We start from the raw sequence: 18,968 nt of genomic DNA on the forward strand, positions 1-18,968 counted from the left end.
GAAAAGCGGAAAAGAAAATGTATGTATGTATGAAAAAGAGAGTACAACTGGCCCATTAACTGTACCGTTTATGCATGTGTGTGTAAAAAGATGTTATCAACTACAAATATATATCAGAAGAGGCAACATAGAATACTTTACAGTACTTTAGTGAATCACTTATTCATCACTGAGAGCTTCAGTTGCTGTTATAAAAACAATTCAGTGATGAACTTATGTCCCTGCGATACATGAAGGAGAGGTAATGTAAACAAGGACTACTGACGTGAAGACTGACCAATTAAATGTTTACAGTGAAGGTTATCAACCAATAACGGTAGCGCTACAGTCAGATCGTCGAATCAGAAGATTTTAGGCTACTTCACCACGCCCCCTTCTCACTCAAGCGAACCAATCGGAGTAGGGGAGGGCGGGACTAGTTTGTGAACGAAACGCTTCTTGAAATTCTATGTAAGCTCTAGAAAAACACAATCCCGGACGTTGGTGAAATTCCGCCCGGAATTTTTTTTAAGTCTAAAAAAGAGCACATGTCCGGGTAAAAGAGGACGTCTGGTCACCCTACTTTATACTGACTAATGGAATACTAACAGGTAGTGCATCATTGTTTGTGTAGTTTTTTAAAAATGGCCGCTTCTATGTGGGTAACCTGTTCTACAGTTTGTACGTAAGGATATTGATAAGGATGCCTCCTGGATGGGCATGATTATTTAAAAAGCACTCAGTAGTGTATCAGCTAAATAAAACCACAGCCTTTGCATTTTTATTTACCAAAATTGTATAATAGACATTAGGTCAGAGGAAACATTAACTTCTCTTTTAACATTTATGGCATCAGATGTTTGTTTGATAGCATTTCCTGTCAAGCCACTTCTTCTTAAACTCAAGGAGATGAACATTGCTGTTTGGACAGTAACAATTGAGCAGTGCATTTAAGGACAGTAACGAATGGCAGAGTCCCTCTATGACGATGTGGGCAGCTTTGAGGACAGAGGAGATGACAGTTGTTATTTATGAATGTGCAGACTCTCAGAAAACTTGCCGAAAGGAGGAATTTACCAACACACAGTGGGAGACAACAACACAGCCCCCAGGTACAGTGACCTCTGAGTGAATAAACTAAAGCATAGTTAATCTGAATATGCATTGATAAAAATGTAGTGTTTTATGATTCAGTTCAGTATTTATCAGTTGTTACAGCAAGAGGCAAATGTGGCTGACTGGCTGCAATCTGTTTGGGTCTGCTGTCTCTTCTGCTGATCACTAACATCCTGCTCTACATGTACTGTGAGTATTTCAGCCTGAAATAAAAATAATTTGTCAGTATACAGTTGTATGTAACTAGTTTAGAACCCAGGGTCATGTTAAAACCTCCTTAACTTTGTATTTTAAAATATGGTAAATTTAGTAAATAAAATGTGTTAAGTATTTTCCTGTAGATTGTGTTCACAGTTTCACTGCGAAACAAAGTGACCACGGGTGACCAAATATTTGCTCATTGTAAAAAAAATAAAATACAATTTCTTATTGCAGACAATAAGGTGAATGATAATCTGACGGAGGAAAATATAATCTTACAAACAAGATATGACAGTTTAGTGAAACGTATTGGTGAGTACAATATTTGCCACAGAATTAATCCTCGCAAAAACACACTTCACAGATATTTCATCAGTACACAGTTAAGCCCTGGTCATTTGAAAACATCCTCATCTGTGACTTTAACAATATGGTGAATATAGTCTATAAAATGTGATGAGTATTTTCCTGTAGATTGTGTGCACAGGTTCACATTTTTTAGTTTATTGTAAATATATTACTGTTTTGTGTTGCAGACATAAATAAAAACCAAACTGAGAATCTGACTGTGACAAATCTCATCTTACAAACCAGATATGACCGTTTATTAAAGCATATTGGTGAGGAAAACATTTATCTAAAGAACTCATTCTCGCAAACAGTCCTTCACATTTCTAATAAATGTTTGTTCTCATGGCTCTTTGGTAGAGAGAAGCTGCTTTAAGGACTGGAAGAAGAATGGGAGCAGTTTTTACTTTTTCTCCCGTGGAAAGAAAACCTGGGAGGAGAGCAGACAGAACTGCATTGAGAGAGGAGCAGATCTGGTGATCATAAACAATAAAGAGGAACAGGTGAGTGGGCACAATGTGTGTGTGTGTGTGTGTGTGTGTGAGAGAGAGAGAGAGAGAGAGAGGAGAGAGAGACACAGAGAGAGAGAATCATTTAGAGCAGATTCTGTTCTTTCTTCCAGATGTTTCTCATTGAACAATATAAAAGCAGCACATTGTGGATTGGTCTGACTGATATAGAAATTGAAAACACATGGAAATGGGTGGATGGCCAACTTCTGACTGAAGAGTATGTCAAGAAAATGTTACTTTCTTATCTTTATTCACTATACATTATTATTTATTATTTCTGTTCATTATTTCATTGTTTAAAATGAAACATTTTACAGTTACATTACAAAACCAATTTAATGCAATAGTGTTTTGGCTGTAAAGACCTCACTAATTTTGTTTTGTCAGATTCTGGAGGAAAGGTGAACCCAATAATGCTGGTGAAGTTGAGAACTGTGCAGTTTTCACAGTTGAACCAGCTGAATCTGATCAGAAAACATGGAACGATTTTCCCTGCTCTAAGCAACAGAACTGGGTCTGTGAATTCAATCTGACAAACATAAGAAATGTCTAGATAAACCCATATTGTGATGCTCCCCCCCTATAAAATCCATAATTTCAGTCCTGAATACATTGTTTTAATATTTTTTTTATATTTATTATTTATTGTTTTCAGTGCTTTATTTTCCTAACTCCTTTGTTGTATATTACATTTTAAAGAGGGCATATTTGGTCAAATCATTTATCCAGTGCATCAGAAAATTGTGAAATAAAAAAAAAACTGAGATTTTTGGAGTTAGCTTTCATTCAATTTCCAGTTCATTCTTATTATCAACACATCCTCTGAGAAGAAAGCAGCCACCAGGGGCAGGCAACCAAGAAATGCTTGGAGTTGTATAATATATACAGTGGCAAATATACAGTATACTAACTAAAACAAAATTAGTTCTGTTTTCAAAGGAATAGGCAATGTATCTCATGTGGGATTATAATGAAAATATTTATTTGATTACACATGATGTATATATGTGATTGCCTGCAAGTTAAGCTGGTCTGGTGATTTGTTACATTTAAAAACACACTGACAAGAAACAAATGCCTCACATTGTCACAAAACTCAGTATGCAGTTAGGCTTCAGGCAAATATGTAAATGATTACCACTCGCTCAGAGATTTCGCCCAGTTGACAGAGTATGAGAGAGTTAAATACTATTTGAAAATTATTTAATTTTATTTATTTCTCTAAACATTTTTAGATGGTTTGGGGATCTGATTGAATGATAAAATATAAAAAAATAAAAAAGAGGGGAGATTCAACCTTATCCTTGCACCAATATCCCAAAAGTGTAGTTGCTATCTACGTAAGCAGCTTACATAGTTGGAACAATGCAGTTGCAATTAAAGTGTTTCACAAAACCGTCATTGAAACTATCGAGGTAACTACGTAAGTAAATTGCATAGTCCGAACTATCGTTAAACCACACGTTTTTCAAAACCATAGTTCCACAGAATGGTCGCAAACAGTTGTTAATTTACGTATTTGGAACTACAGACCTCTGGTTAGAAGCTTAGTTCCTGGTGACTATTAAACCTATATATAAATTATTAATGTTTATATTTAATTCAATTTAAATAAATATAACAATATTTGAAAATGTATATTAAAATACCCTGGTCTTAATACACAGTCATCATTTAATCCCTGGTTTTAATACACAGTCATCATGATTTTTGTTTTTATACCTGGTGTTTATGAACTATATATGAATGACCATTACAAAATACATTGTGTGTTTTAATAAAAGGCACATTCATTCATTCATTCATTCTGTAACCGCTTATCCAGTTCAGGGTCCGGTGGGTCCGGAGCCTACCTGGAATCATTGAGCGCAAGGCAGGAATACACCCTGGAGGGGGCGCCAGTCCTTCACAGGGCAACACACACACTCACACATTCACACCTACAGACCCTTTTGAGTCGCCAATCCACCTACCAGCATGTGTTTTTGGACTGTGGGAGGAAACCGGAGCACCCGGACACAGGGAGAACACACCAAACTCCTCACAGACAGTCACCAGGAGGAGGACTTGAACCCACAACCTCCAGGTCCCTGGAGCTGTGTGACTGCAATACTATAAAAGGAACAGGAGAGCAATATTTAAGGAGCAGCTTTCATTCCCCACCCTGAGTTATTGTATAGTTTCCAGCAATACTCCTTCTCATCTTGTCCCACTTGAAACAATAATGACATTAAATGTTTAAGTTACATGTTGGGAATAAAATAATTTTAATGTAGTATTTTAAGATTGATTTGAATATTGTTTTATCTTCATTTCACTGAGGGAATATCAACATCTTTTTAAACAGATACAGATTTATAAATTAATGTATAAATGTATAATACACTACATATCACTTTTTCTGAAGAGCCCCGTTGGATGAGGAGTTGGGGCAGCATGTAGGCCTGGTTTACCAGCCTTTTTTTGAAGTAGGAAATGGGTAGAAGGGATTAGATACAGAAAGGATCAATCAGGGTCTATAAAAGTGAAAAAAAGTTACCCATTATAAAACCAGTACATTAAAACAAATAAAGAACAATATTAATTACTCTCTGGTGGGTGGGGGACACTGAGGAACTGAGGAGCTATTCACTGCACTGGCAGCAGTTGCTTTAAAGCCAGTGGGTCTGGGTGTAAGGGCCTCTGTGTTGAGGCAGCAGGATGGACAGATGAGTTCCCAGACTGAGGGGATTCTGGGGTCCAGGAGACAGCCCTGTCTTGGGGAGAAATTGTTTTATATAGAGCCCTAAACACTTGAAGAATCTTGTGCATGATAAAAGCGTTTCTTTGCATCATGAAAGTGTTTTTCAGATTGAAGGAGAATGTACTGTAGATGGTTCTATGTAGAAACTTTTAGAAAAGGGTTCTTTATGACACAAAATAGTGTTATTCTATTATTACGATTTCATGTTGTAGTATTTATATGTAATATGTAGCGTTTGACCTTATTCGAACTCGTTCTGATTAATGACGTTTGACTAATGATAATAATTGTTATTGTTATGATTGACTTAAATGACAAAAACATTAACAAGTAATTAGAGAGTGAATACTGTCATCGCTACGTGAGTTCTTCAGGATTTTCAGACTCTTAATGAACAGACTCCACACACTGTTATTTCAAATAATGGAAATATTTTATTAAGAGAAAAGAGAATATTTAATAAACATAGCACGATCGTAAAAATTCTCACGGGATCAACGCAGGTCAAGCCGGTTCGAATTTAGAGATGGGCTAGGCGATATGACTTGGAAAAGATATGTTGCTATGGTCTGATTAAGATTATTTTACCAAGAGATTTAATTCAATTTTCAGGTCTGGAAGTGCGTAATTTTAGCTTACTTTTCTGTCGATCTCAACCACTCGATGGGTACAGAGGCGCTTTGAGGTTATGGGAGAGAGGAGTCCCGCTTGGTTCCCGCAGTTCTTCCGTGGGAGCTTTCAGGCTGGGTCAGCGTGGATTTGGTCACCCGCGAGTCAGGCCGCCTCGGGCGTACTTAGAGCGTGGTGACGCAGATGAAAGGATTTCCTCTGGCTCACTGTCCTGAGTGGGACGTTCCATCCATATGGAGGCTTTGGAATAGAAATTCGCTTGTCCTTGCAGTTTCCAGATCTAAAAATCGAATTAATAAGCCTATGCTTATTTTACGATTTTCCTCTATCTCGGCGGTGTCTCTTACTCTGGCCACGAATAAGTTTTACCTGCTTTGATCAGTCGTGAGATTAAAACTTTGATTGGGCGACAAACAGGAACACAAATGAACAAAGAAAAGATTACTGAAAATTGCTCGACGTTACACTGTAGTTTCTGTATCACACTGCTAACTAGCACAAGGCGTCCCTTGGAAGTTGAGTGAGGTCCTCTATAAAGTTCTGTTGGAGAGTAGTTTCGTCGGCGTAAGGAAGAAGTAGAGCGTCGCGACGTGAGGAGCGTAGCGGAAAGAGAAGTGCAGAGCAAGAGGGTTGAGACCGAGTTGGGCACTCCCTTTTCAGATGTGGCGCGGTCACACCCATTTGGGAGGTCTTCTTTCTTTGATTGGATCCTGGGTCCGAGGCTCACGTGACTTGTTTCACGTTTCAGAGAGAGAAGAGAATCACGTATACACATAAACCTGAATAAAGTAAAAATTAATTATACATGCTTGTGGTATAGCACAATGAGTGTCCTGGATTATTAATATCAAATATCTATGTATATATATCTTGGGTATTTTACGATTACATCCCACTACAATATTATGCTAGAAGTTAGAAACTAATTTGTTTTCCTAATCAGAGACAGAAATTTTCCTTCATGATTGAAACAGTAATACACATCCCTTCATTAGTTAGTAGACATTCACTTGAGAATAACAGAGAGTAACATTCATACATATTGCATAAACATATTTATAAATACTCGATTAAGTCCGTTATGGACTTAAAAGGCAGCAGGGCGAAACGTGATTTCGCAAACGTCCACTTGGGGGCACTGTTGGTCCATGCTATTAGTATGGTTTGAGCCAGGTTATGGGAGTTCACCGCAAGGTCAACTCTGGCGGCCATCTGTCAATTTGCAAACGATAATCAGTGCCTATCTAGGCACCAATCTAGGCACCCATGGCTATAACTGGGGTCCTTTTTGATCCTGGTCTCCAAACTTTGTTTGATCTTCTTCTGGCCTAAAAGCGTCATAAACTGGGTCTGTTTTCTTTACATTCATGGAGAAGAGGGGGAGTCATTGGAGAGTGTCCTGGTCAGTCTTTGATGTGCGGGAGTTTGTGTGTGTGTGTGTGGGGGGGGGGTTGTAGAGTCTGTACGCACACACACAATTTGTGGAATGTGGGGTTCTGTCCCAAGAAATCCTTATTCAGAGTGGAGAGTCTTTCAGAACTTTTCATTTCTTTATTCGATCCATACTCTACTACAATGTTTGTAACAATAGAGGAACCATTTATGGTGCCACACAGAAGATGGACATTCTCCATCGATCTGAAGAACACTTTCATGATGCCAAGAAACCTTTAATCATGCTAAAGTTTTTCATGTATTCAGGGGTCTGTATAGAACCAATTTCTTTGCTAAAGAACCCTTGTAGAACCATCTTTTTAAGTGTGAGATTAGGGCATAAACATATAGCAGTTGTTTTCTCACAAATTTTCCACCTGCTCTAAACTGTTTAATTACTACAGGACTCACTCAGAGGTCAAAAATTTAAACAAAGCATGGAAAGGACAATACAACTGGCCCTTTAACTGTACCGTTTATGTGTGTGTGTGTTTTTATTCATTGGCTTTCAACCCAGCATGAGACTTTTGTATTGTTTTATTAGTTTTTGTTTTTATTTAAGTTATTTATTTTTCCTATTGGTTATTTTAGTTTATTTTGTTTTATAAACATCTTTTGTACAGCACTTTGTTTTAGCTGTTGGTGTTTTTTAAAGTGCTCTATAAATAAAGTTGAGCTGAGTGTGTAAAAAGATGTTATCAACTAAAAATATATCAGAAGAGACAACATAGAATACTTTACAGTACTTTAGTGAATCACGTATTCATCACTGAGAGCTTCAGTTGCTGTTATAAAAACCATTCAGTGATGAACTCATGTCCCTGCAATACAAGAAGGAGGGGTTTTCATATGTAGCCCACTGCGCCACTGAGGAACACTGATGAAACCCCGTCATATTTATAACTTTTCAAATATACTCAATATGTATTTTTCATAATAATAAACTCACTGATACATATATATATATATATATATATATATATATATATATATATATATATATAATTTATTTTTATAAAATTATCTTTCAATCAATGAAATTCCGGATCCAAGCCTCCTATGAGCAAGTCAGGGGCAACAGTGGCAAGAAAAAACTCCCTCAGCACGAGGAAGAAACCTTGGAAGGAATCAAGGCTCATACGGCGAACCCATCCTCCTCGGGTCGACACCGGAGACATAACAGAGAACAGAGCAGAAGTAAAAGTGAACTAATGATAGATGAATGGGTTATAGTAATGTGAATGTAGAATAGTAGTGATATAGGAGTCTGAGGAAGGAGGAGGTGATCAGTGATTCTGTGTGAGTTAAAAGTAGGTGCAGAGTTAATTTGAGATAAAACACCATGGCCAAGCATGACAGTGTAGATGAGACATGGACAAGGCCAGGATCTTGTACAGGACACACAGAGGATGGATCAGGGCAACACCCGGAGAGCAGCAGGACATCTCAAAGCATGAGAGAGACAGGAGAAAGAAAACCAGACAAAGGAAACAAATAAAAATACAGAGGTTATTAGGTTCAAGGTAAAGAACAGGCAAAATTGTCTTGCGAAAAAAGCTTCCACGGGTCAGGCAAGAGAACCCAACAACAGACAGCGTGTTGGCGGTTACCAGAAAGATAACTAAAAAAGCTGTGGCTATGGTAGTATGACAGTGTTAATACAAAGTAGTGATGAAATGAAAACCAGCTCTAACACCAATAGAGGAGTAACCTGAATCATAAAATTATTAGTAGTAATCACTGACAATTAATAGAAGTCTTTGTTTTCTACGAAGATGAGCTGTTTAATGAAACGTATGTTGCATTATTCTGTTGTCTCAAAGTGTTTACTCGGTCTTTTGTAGAAAAGGAACGTGACGGGAGGATATGGGAGTGAAGCTGAAAGAGTTACACTTCTGCATACAGGAGATTAAGGAAGTTTTTCCTTCTAATGAGCACCGGATGACTCTTAGAAATCAGTTTCTACACAAAACTGTTCTCTTTCTTCCCTTATCGGTGGCTCAGTTACAAAATACTCCCCTTATGTAGCAATGAAGTGCTTATGTACGTGTGTGTGTGTGTGTGTGTGTGTGTAGGTATAAAAAGCTACTTCAGCTGCTCTCAACAAAGGTTACCCAAAGGCCACTTTCAGTCTCATTTCTTATTAGTTGATCATTTCCATGATACTTTAAATATACAAAGGTTTATGTATTGTTTGCTGATATTAAGTAAGCAATGATGGATTAAGTTTTTTAAGAGACTGTGAACTGTGTTTAATAGCAGAATTTTCAGCTGAAAAATGCTTTTTCAAATGTTTCTTTATTCCTGTGTGAACAAGACTCTTATTTTCTGTTTTAATTCAGCTCTTATGGTGAACTTGTGAAAGCAAATGGGAATAAATATTCAAGAGTCATCAGTTTTCAATTTGACCATTATTCAGCTGGGGTTGCTACATCATATCAGTCTCTCACACGCAGATATACTAGCAAGCAAAAGCAAATAGTTATATACACAGTTAGGCTGACAAATAATATATATTTGTGAAGATGAATTTGGAGTGGTGTGGTGTAAAACTGAGGTAGCTATTTGCTACTAATGAATTTAGCTAGTCATCATAGATTGGTATTTGATGAGGAAAGGGAGAAATGCCACTGCAGAGGAACAGACTTCTAATGCTGTGGGCTGTTCAGGAAAAGCTACATCTTCAAATGAAATGGTGAAACACAGGGAAAGACAAAAAACCCCAAGATTACATAAAATATGGATTTACAGTAACAGAAAGCTGAAGAGGACGTGCCGCTGTGTTGTGTGTTCAACGGTGCATTCAAATGCAGCCACGAAGCCTTCAAAAACTACTGCAGCATATAGAGATACATCACAGTTCCTTGAACGACAAGCCTCTTGACTTCATGAGACAGATGTTGTGTGATTTCAAAGGATAGAAGATTTTCATGAGAAAGAACGCAAAGGTTAGTGAAAATGCACTGAAAACATCATATCAGGTGGCCGTAAGAGTTGCACAATTCAAAAAAACCCCATACGACTGCAGAGGAGCTTTTGCCTGCAGCTATGGACATGTGTAAAATCAAATACCTACCCAACGAACGAATATCCGAATATTAGTGGCCAGCCCTACTGTTCAGAGGAGATGATGCTTTTGAATGCAGGAAGAGAGATTTCCAAAAGGAATATTTTAAAGAAACTAAATCCCATCATTAATGATGAGGGTCTTCTGAGAGTTGGAGGAAGGCTGGAGAATGCTCCAATACACATCATTATCCCTGGGAAAGGCCACATTGCTTCTCTACTCATGAACCTCTTTCAGGAACGGACCAAGCCCCAAGGCTGTCTTTTTAAAGGAGCCAAAAGAAGTGCAGGATTCTGGATCATCGGTGCAAAAAGGTGCATTAATAGAGTTTTTCCTTTTCTTGAATTGTACTCTGTGTCCTGGCATTTGGACTGATTTGGAGATCACACGTTCCCCAGCCTTAGACCGTCAGAATTCATCCTGGAACCAGAGCGCTCAATAAACAGTATATGATACAGACTGGTCTTTAGACACACATCCGGTTCACAGCATCAAAATGTATCCCTTTCTCTCTTTACTGCTCCCTGGCTGGGCTTTGCATTGTGAACTTATGAAAGGAAAGGACAAGGGAGCTCCGAAGTATAATGCATCAGCTGGTGGTGCTGTTTTATTTGGCAGACTTGGGCAGCAGCTTGTCATCTTCACGAAATAATACAACACTCAGTTAAAACAAGCTCAATTTTCTAATTTACATTAGAGTAAAAAAAAACAGCTCCAACCACTAGTTAGATCCACTTACAATGTAAATTTGCACAAAAAGATATGCACAGGACAAAAAAAATAATCCAAAATGCTCGAATCTGAATATCCAAAAATAAGATAATTTAGACCAGCAAAGTAACATAAAATTTCCTACAGCGCTAATCTGTACAAAATACTGCTGTTTGATATTTTTAAGGATTAAATGAGATAAACCAGAGGCAAAAATTGGCACGGCTCACCTTCCTGAGAGAACCTACTACTGTGTGTTTTTATGAGTCACCACAGTAAAGAAATGAACAGCTGGAGCGCATACTGCCACCTGATGGCCTGAAAAACTATTTATTTATTTTATTTAACAGTGATCTGGACTGAAGCTTGAGTCGTGAAATCAATCATTTTCTGCAATGATTATTAACATGATGAAATAGTTTTTATACTGACTACTGAAATTAGGGTGACCAGATCTGTGATATGTGTGTTTTAGGTCCTTTACATCTTTATTTGCTACACAAAACATGGGAATTTCTTTTTTAATTAATCCGAGAACTTACATTTACCTTTCGGCATAGCTGCTCGAGATGAGGGTAGGTACACGAGCTTTGCCTGACGTAAACAACGACTACTGACATGAAGACTGACCAATTAAATGTTTACAGTGAAGGATATCAACCGGTAGAAACGGTAGCTCTACAGTCAGACCGTCCAATCAGAAGATTTTAGGCTACTTCACCACGCCCCCTTCTCACTCAAGCGAACCAATCGGAGTAGGGGAGGGCGGGACTAGTTTGTGAACGAAGCGCTTCTTGAAATTCTATGTAAGCTCTAGAAAAACACAATCCCGGACGTGTGTGAAATTCCGCCCGGACATTTTTATAAGTTTAAAAAAGGGGACAAGTCTGAGTAAAAGAGGACGTCTGGTCACCCTACTTTATACTGACTACTGAAATACAAACATGTAATGCATTATTGTTTGTGTACTTTTTAAAAAATGGCTGCTTATATGTGGGTGACCTGTTCTATAGTTTGTGCGTAAGGATTTTGATAAGGATGCCTCCTGGATGGACATTCATTATTTGAAAAGCACTCAGTAGTGTATCAATTAAATAAGACCACAGCCTTGGCATTTTTATTTAACAAAATTGTATAATAGACATTAGGTCAGAGGAAACATTAACTTCTCTTTTTTACATTTCTGGCATCAGATTTTTGTTTGATAGCATTTCCTGTCAAGCCACTTCTTCTTAAACTCAAGGAGATGAACATTGCTGTTTGGACAGTAACAACTGAGCAGTGCATTTAAGGACAGTAACGAATGGCAGAGTCCCTCTATGACGATGTGGGCAGCTTTGAGGACAGATGAGATGACAGTTGTTATTTATAAATGTGCAGATTCTGTTACATCTCAGAAAACCTGCCCAAAGAAGGAATTTACCAACACACAGTGGGAGACAACAACACAGCCCCCAGGTACAGTGACCTCTGAGTGAATAAACTAAAGCATATTTACTCTGAATATGCATTGCTAAAATGTAGTGTTGTATGATTCAGTTCAGTATTATTTATCAGTTGTTACAGCAAGAGGCAAATGTGGCAGACTGGCTGCAATCTGTTTGGGTCTGCTGTCTCTTCTTCTGATCACTAACATCCTGCTCTACATGTATTGTGAGTATTTCAGCCTGAAACAATAATAATTTGTCAGTATACAGTTGTATATAACCATTTTAGAACCCAGGGTCATGTTAAAACCTCCTTAACTTTGTATTTTAAAATATGGTAAATTTAGTAAATAAAATGTGTTAAGTATTTTCCTGTAGATTGTGTTCACAGTTTCACTGCGAAACAAAGTGACCACGGGTGACCAAATATTTGCTCATTGTAAAAAAAATAAAATACAATTTTTTATTGCAGACAATAAGGTGAATGATAATCTGACGGAGGAAAATATAATCTTACAAACAAGATATGACAGTTTAGTGAAACGTATTGGTGAGTACAATATTTGCCACAGAATTAATCCTCGCAAAAACACACTTCACAGATATTTCATCAGTACACAGTTAAACCCTGGTCATGTGAAAACATCCTTATCTGTGTCTTTAACAATATGGTAAATATAGTCTATAAAATGTGAGTATTTTCCTGTAGATTGTGTTCACAGGTTCACATTTATTAGTTTATTGTAAATATATTTCTATTTTGTGTTGCAGACATAAATAAAAACCAAACTGAGAATCTGATTGAGACTAATCTCATCTTACAAACCAGATATGATCGTTTATTAAAGCATATTGGTGAGGAAAACATTTATCTAACGAACTCATTCTCGCAAACAGTCCTTCACATTTCTGATATATGTTTGTTCTCATGGCTCTTTGGTAGAGAGAAGATACTTTAAGGACTGGAAGAAGAATGGGAGCAGTTTTTACTTTTTCTCCCGTGGAAAGGAAACCTGGGAGGAGAGCAGACAAAACTGCAGTGAGAGAGGAGCAGATCTGGTGATCATAAACAATAAAGAGGAACAAGTGAGTGAGCACAATGTGTGTGTGAGAGAGAGGAGAGAGAGAATCATTTAGAGCAGATTCTGTTCTTTCTTTCAGATGTTTCTCATTGACCAATATAACGGCAGCACATTCTGGATTGGTCTGACTGATAAAGAAATTGAAAACACATGGAAATGGGTGGATGGCCAACTTCTGACTGAAGAGTATGTCAAGAAAATGTTGCTTTCTCATCTTTATTCACTATACATTATTATTTATTATTTCTGTTCATTATTTCATTGTTTTAAATCAACAATTTACAGTTACATTACAAAACCAATTTAATTCAATAGTGTTTTGGCTGTAAAGACCTCACTAATGTTTGTGATGTTTTAATTTCATTTTCTTTTGTCAGATTCTGGAGGAAAGGTGAACCCAATAATGCTGATAAACGTGAGAACTGTGCAGTTTTCACAGTTGAACCAGTTGAATCCGATCAGAAAACATGGAACGATTTTCCCTGCTTTAAGTTACAAAACTGGGTCTGTGAATTCAATCTGACAAACATAAGAAATGTCTAGATAAAGCAATAATGTGATCCCCCCCCCCCCTATAAAATCCACAATTTCTGTTCTGAATAAATTGTTTTAATATTTTTTTAATATTTATTTTTCATTGTTTTCAGTGCTTTATTTTCCCAAATGCTTTGTGGTATATTACATTTTAAAGAGCGCATATTTGGTCAAATCATTTATCCACTGTGTCAGGATGGCGGGGCGGACTGACGGAGGCGGACACACTTGCTAAAACACAGGGAACGTTTTATTTAAACAAAGGAAAGATATCAAAACAGATACAGACAGATAGACTTTGACAAAAAGACAGAGGGCACTAACAGAGACTTAGACAAAGGGAGCTAAACAAACTAAAGTAGAACACGCAGAGCTAGAGCAAACAGGACACACAATCTAGAGAGCTAAACAGAGTCTTAAACAGAGAACTAAACAGAGAACAAACCTAAACGAGGATCAGCAGAGAGAGACAAACTTGGGAGCAACATGACAATGGAAAACGAAACGAGTAATAGCAGAGACAGACAGACTAATCCTAAACACGGAGCGCCAAAGCAAACACGACAGACAAACCTAATAACATGACATAGGAAACGACAGAGACAGACAGACCGGACTGAGTAACATGACAAGGCAACAATGGAAGAGAAACAACATGACTAGGAAGTGAAACGAATGACCGACAAACATACAGCGACAAAGGGACTTATACAGACTCAAGGACACATGAGACTGATAACGAGGGGGCAGGACTACAAAAGAGACACGGACGAGGATGAGGAACAAATGCGGGGACATGGGCGGAGACATGGACAATAACAAACAGAGTCATGTGCTGGGAAAAGTCTGCACATGGTGGGGAAAACAGACACGACAAGACAAGGGCTTTTTGGAGTTAGCTTTCATTCAATTTCCAGTTCATTCTTATTATCAACACATCCACTGAGAAGAAAGCAGCCATCAGGGGCAGGCAACCAAAAATTGCTTGGAGTTGTAGAGCTTTGGTGGCAAATATACAGTATACTAACTGAAACAAAATCTGAGTTCATTTAATTAGTTCTGTTTTCAAAGGAATAGGCAATGTATCTCATGTGGGATTATGATGAAAATATTTCTTTGATTACACATGATGTATATAGCAGAAGGTAGTGTCACAGTCACACAGCTCCAGGGACCTGGAGGTTGTGGGTTTGATTCCCGCTCCGGGTGACTGTCTGTGAGGAGTTGGTGTGTTCTCCCTGTGTCTGCGTGGGTTTCCTCTGGGTGTTCCGGTTTCCTCCCACAGTCAAAAAACACATGTTGGTAGGTGAATTGGCGACTCAAAAGTGTCCATAGGTGTGTGTGTGTCAGTAAATGTGTGTCCTCAGTATGCAGTTAGGCCTCAGGCAAATATGTAAATGATTACCACTCGCTCAGAGATTTCACCCAGTTGACAGAGAATGAGAGAGTTAAATACTTTTTGAAAATTATTTAATTTTATTTATTTCTCTAAACATTTTCAGATGGTTTGGGGATCTGATTGAATGATGAAATATCAAAAAATAAACAAGAGGGGAGATTCAACCTTATCCTTGCACCAATATCCCAAAATGTAGCAGCTTACATAGTTGGAACTATATAGTTGCAATGAAAGTGTTTCTTAAAACCATCACTGAAACGTGAGCAAATTGCACAGTCCGATCTATCGTTAAACCACACGTGTTTCTCAAAACTGTAGTTCCACTGAATGGTCGCAAACAGTCGTTAATTTACGTATTTGGATCTACAGACCTCTGGTTAGAAGCTTAGTTCCTGGTGACTATGAAACCTATATATAAATTATTCATTTTCATATTTAATTCAATTTACATAATTATGAAAATATTCGAAAATGTATATTAAAATACCCTGGTTTTAATACACAGTCATCATTTAATCCCTGGTTTTAATACACAGTCATCATGATTTTTAAGTTTTTATACCTGGTGTTTATGAACTATATATGAATGACCATTATGAAATACATTGTGTGTTTTAATAAAAGGCACATTCATTCATTCATTATCTGTAACCCTTATCTGTAAGCCTACCTGGAATCATTGAGTGCAAGGCAGGAATACACCCTGGAGGGGGCGCCAGTCCTTCACAGGGCAACACACACACTCACACATTCACACCTACAGACCCTTTTGAGTCGCCAATCCACCTACCAGCATGTGTTTTTGGACCGTGGGAGGAAACCGGAGCACCCGGAGGAAACCCACGCGGACACAGGGAGAACACACCAAACTCCTCACAGATAGTCACTTGGGACTTAAACCCACAACCTCCAGGTCCCTGGAGCTGTGTGACTGTGATACTATAAAAGGAACAGGAGAGCAATATTTAAGGAGCAGCTTTCATTCCCCACACTGAGTTATTGTATAGTTCTCCAGCAAAACTCCTTCTCATCTTGTCCCACTTGAAACAATAATGACATTAAATGTTTAAGTTACATGTTGGGGATATAATAATGTTAATGTAGTATTTTAAGATGGATTTCTTTGCATCATGAAAGTGTTTTTCAGATTGAAGGAGAATGTACTCTAGATGGTTCTATGTAGCAACGTTTAGAAAAGGGTTCTTTATGACACAAAAAATGTTATTCTATTATCACAATTTCATGTTTGTAACAATAGAGGAATCATTTATGGTGCCACACAGAAGATGGACATTCTCATTCGATCTGAAGAAATCAGACCTTTAATCATGCTGAAGTTTTTAATGTATTCAGGGTTCTGTATAGAACCAATTTCTTTACTAAAGAACCCTTGTAGAACCATCGTTTTTAAGTGTGAGATTAGGGTACATATAGTAGTTGTTTTCTCACAGATTTCCCACCTGCTCTAAACTCTTTATATACTACAGGACTCACTCAGAGGTCAAAATTTTAAACAAAGCATGAAAAAGAGAGCACAACTGGCCCTTTAACACGTGTAGTCCACTGCGCCACTGAGGAACACTGCTGAAACACCATCATATTTATAAACCTTACACCAAATAAACTCACTGATCACAATAAACTCACAAGCCTCCTATGAGCAAGCCTGGGGCAACAGTGGCAAGAAAAAACTCCCTCTGCACACGAGGAAGAACTATTGGAAGGAACCATGGCTCATACGGGGAACCCATCCTCCTTGGGTCGACACCGGAGACACAACAGAGAACGGAGCAGAAGTAAAAGTGAACTAATGATAGATGAATGTGTTATAGTAATGTGAATGTAGAATAGTAGTGATATAGGAGTCTGAGGAAGGAGGAGGTGATCAGTGATTCTGTGTGAGTTAAAAGTAGGTGCAGAGTTAATTTGAGATAAAACACCATGGCCAAACATCGATCAGGTGATCGATCAGGGCAACACCCATGGAGCAGCAGGACATCTCAAACATGAGAGAGACAGGAGAAAGAAAACCAGACAAAGGAAACAAATAAAAATACAGAGGTTAGTAGGTTCATGGTAAAGAACAGGCAAAATTGTCCTGCGAAAAAAGCTTCCATGGGTCAGGCAAGAGAACCCAGCAACAGACAGCGTGTTGGCGGTTACCAGAAAGATAACTAAAAAAGCTGTGACTATGGTAGTATGACAGGGTTAATACAAAGTAGTGATGATATGAAAACCAGCTCTAACACCAATAGAGGAGTAACCTGAATCATAAAATTATTAGTAGTAATCACTGACAATTAATAGAAGTCTTTGTTTTCTACGAAGATGAGCTGTTTAATGAAACGTATGTTGCATTATTCTGTTGTCTCAAAGTGTTTACTCAGTCTTTTGTAGAAAAGGAACGTGACGGGAGGATATGGGAGTGAAGCTGAAAGAGTTAAACTTCTGCATACAGGAGATTAAGGAAGTTTTTCCTTCTAATGAGCACGGGATGACTCTTAGAAATCAGTTTCTACACAAAACTGTTCTCTTTCTTCCCTTATCGGTGGCTCAGTTACAAAATACCCCCGTTATGTAGCAATGAAGTGCTTATGTGTGTGTGTGTGTGTGTGTGTGTAGATATAAAAAGCTGCTTTAACTGCTCTCAACAAAGGTTACCCAAAGGCCACTTTCAGTCTCATTTCTTATTAGTTGATCATTTCCATGACACTTTAAATATACAAAGGTTTATGTATTGTTTGCTGATATTAAGTAAGCAATGATGGATTAAGTTTTTTAAGAGACTGTGAACTGTGTTTAATAGCAGAATTTTCAGCTGAAAAATGCTTTTTCAAATGTTTCTTTATTCCTGTGTGAACAAGACTCTTATTTTCTGTTTTAATTCAGCTCTTATGGTGAACTTGTGAACGCAAAAGGGAATAAATATTCATCAGTCATCAGTTTTCAATTTGACCATTATTCAGCTGGGGTTGCTACATCATATCAGTCTCTCACACGCAGATATACTAGCAAGCAAAAGCAAATAGTTATATACACAGTTGAGTTTAGGCTGACAAATAATATATATTTGTGAAGATGAATTTGGAGTGGTGTGGTGTAAAACTGAGGTAGCTATTTGCTACTATTGAATTTAGCTAGTCATCATAGATTGGTATTTGATGAGGAAAGGGAGAAATGCCACTGCAGAGGAACAGACTTCTAATGCTGTGGGCTGTTCAGGAAAAGCTACATTTGCAAATGAAATGGTGAAACACAGGGAAAGACAAAAAACCCCAAGATTACATAAAATATGGATTTACAGTAACAGAAAACTGAAGAGTGTCTGTAGGTGTGAGTGTGTGAGTGAATATGTGTGTGTCTGTGTTGCCCTGTGAAGGACTGGCGTCCCCTCCAGGGTGTATTCCCGCCTTGCGCCCAATGATTCCAGGTAGGCTCTGGACCCCCCGCAACCCTAAATTGGATAAGCGGTTACAGATAATGGATGGAAAACTGAAGAGGACGTGCCGCTGTGTTGTGTGTTCAACGGTGCATTCAAATGCAGCCACGAAGCCTTCAAAAACTACTGCAGCATATAGAGATACATCACAGTTCCTTGAACGACAAGCCTCTTGACTTTATGAGACAGATGTTGTGTGATTTCAAAGGATAGAAGATTTTCATGAGAAAGAATGCAAAGGTTAGTGAAAATGCACTGAAAGCATCATATCAGGTGGCCGTAAGAGTTGCACAATTCAAAAAACCCCATACGACTGCAGAGGAGCTTTTGCCTGCAGCTATGGACA

The 18,968-nt window shown here is 38.0% G+C and overlaps 2 protein-coding genes across 3 annotated transcripts; both read left to right on the forward strand.

Annotated features, from left to right (window-relative positions):
* The first annotated feature begins 1,050 nt into the window (after positions 1 to 1,050).
* Positions 1,051 to 2,709, forward strand: LOC136675791 (C-type lectin domain family 4 member E-like). Its single transcript, XM_066652545.1, has 7 exons — positions 1,051 to 1,091; positions 1,189 to 1,284; positions 1,531 to 1,608; positions 1,833 to 1,916; positions 2,005 to 2,147; positions 2,267 to 2,373; positions 2,544 to 2,709. The coding sequence occupies exons 2-7, from the start codon at positions 1,278 to 1,280 to the stop codon at positions 2,707 to 2,709; spliced, it is 585 nt and encodes a 194-aa protein (XP_066508642.1). The 5' UTR covers positions 1,051 to 1,091; positions 1,189 to 1,277.
* Positions 2,710 to 11,962: 9,253 nt separating this feature from the next.
* Positions 11,963 to 13,829, forward strand: LOC136687478 (C-type lectin domain family 4 member E-like). Of its 2 annotated transcripts, XM_066661928.1 has the most exons (7): positions 11,963 to 12,199; positions 12,299 to 12,394; positions 12,641 to 12,718; positions 12,940 to 13,023; positions 13,112 to 13,254; positions 13,330 to 13,436; positions 13,628 to 13,829. In XM_066661928.1, the coding sequence occupies exons 1-7, from the start codon at positions 12,061 to 12,063 to the stop codon at positions 13,791 to 13,793; spliced, it is 813 nt and encodes a 270-aa protein (XP_066518025.1). In that variant the 5' UTR covers positions 11,963 to 12,060; the 3' UTR covers positions 13,794 to 13,829. The 2 variants fall into 2 exon arrangements, with proteins under 2 accessions (XP_066518025.1, XP_066518026.1); XM_066661929.1 differs by lacking the exon at positions 12,940 to 13,023.
* The last annotated feature ends 5,139 nt before the right edge of the window (positions 13,830 to 18,968 follow it).

The sequence above is a fragment of the Hoplias malabaricus genome, chromosome 2 (genome assembly GCF_029633855.1).
Source record: "Hoplias malabaricus isolate fHopMal1 chromosome 2, fHopMal1.hap1, whole genome shotgun sequence".
In the NCBI taxonomy this organism is placed as follows: domain Eukaryota; kingdom Metazoa; phylum Chordata; class Actinopteri; order Characiformes; family Erythrinidae; genus Hoplias; species Hoplias malabaricus.

Excerpts from the sequence above, each read along its gene's own strand:
- LOC136675791 (XM_066652545.1), top strand. Across the intron at positions 1,917-2,004 it reads CCGTTTATTAAAGCATATTG|AGAGAAGCTGCTTTAAGGAC; the intron begins GTGAGGAAAACA and ends GCTCTTTGGTAG. Across the intron at positions 2,148-2,266 it reads TAAACAATAAAGAGGAACAG|ATGTTTCTCATTGAACAATA; the intron begins GTGAGTGGGCAC and ends TCTTTCTTCCAG.
- LOC136687478 (XM_066661928.1), top strand. The coding sequence starts at position 12,061 with ATGACGATGTGGGCAGCTTTGAGGACAGATGAGATGACAGTTGTTATT. Across the intron at positions 12,719-12,939 it reads CAGTTTAGTGAAACGTATTG|ACATAAATAAAAACCAAACT; the intron begins GTGAGTACAATA and ends TTTGTGTTGCAG. Across the intron at positions 13,255-13,329 it reads TAAACAATAAAGAGGAACAA|ATGTTTCTCATTGACCAATA; the intron begins GTGAGTGAGCAC and ends TCTTTCTTTCAG.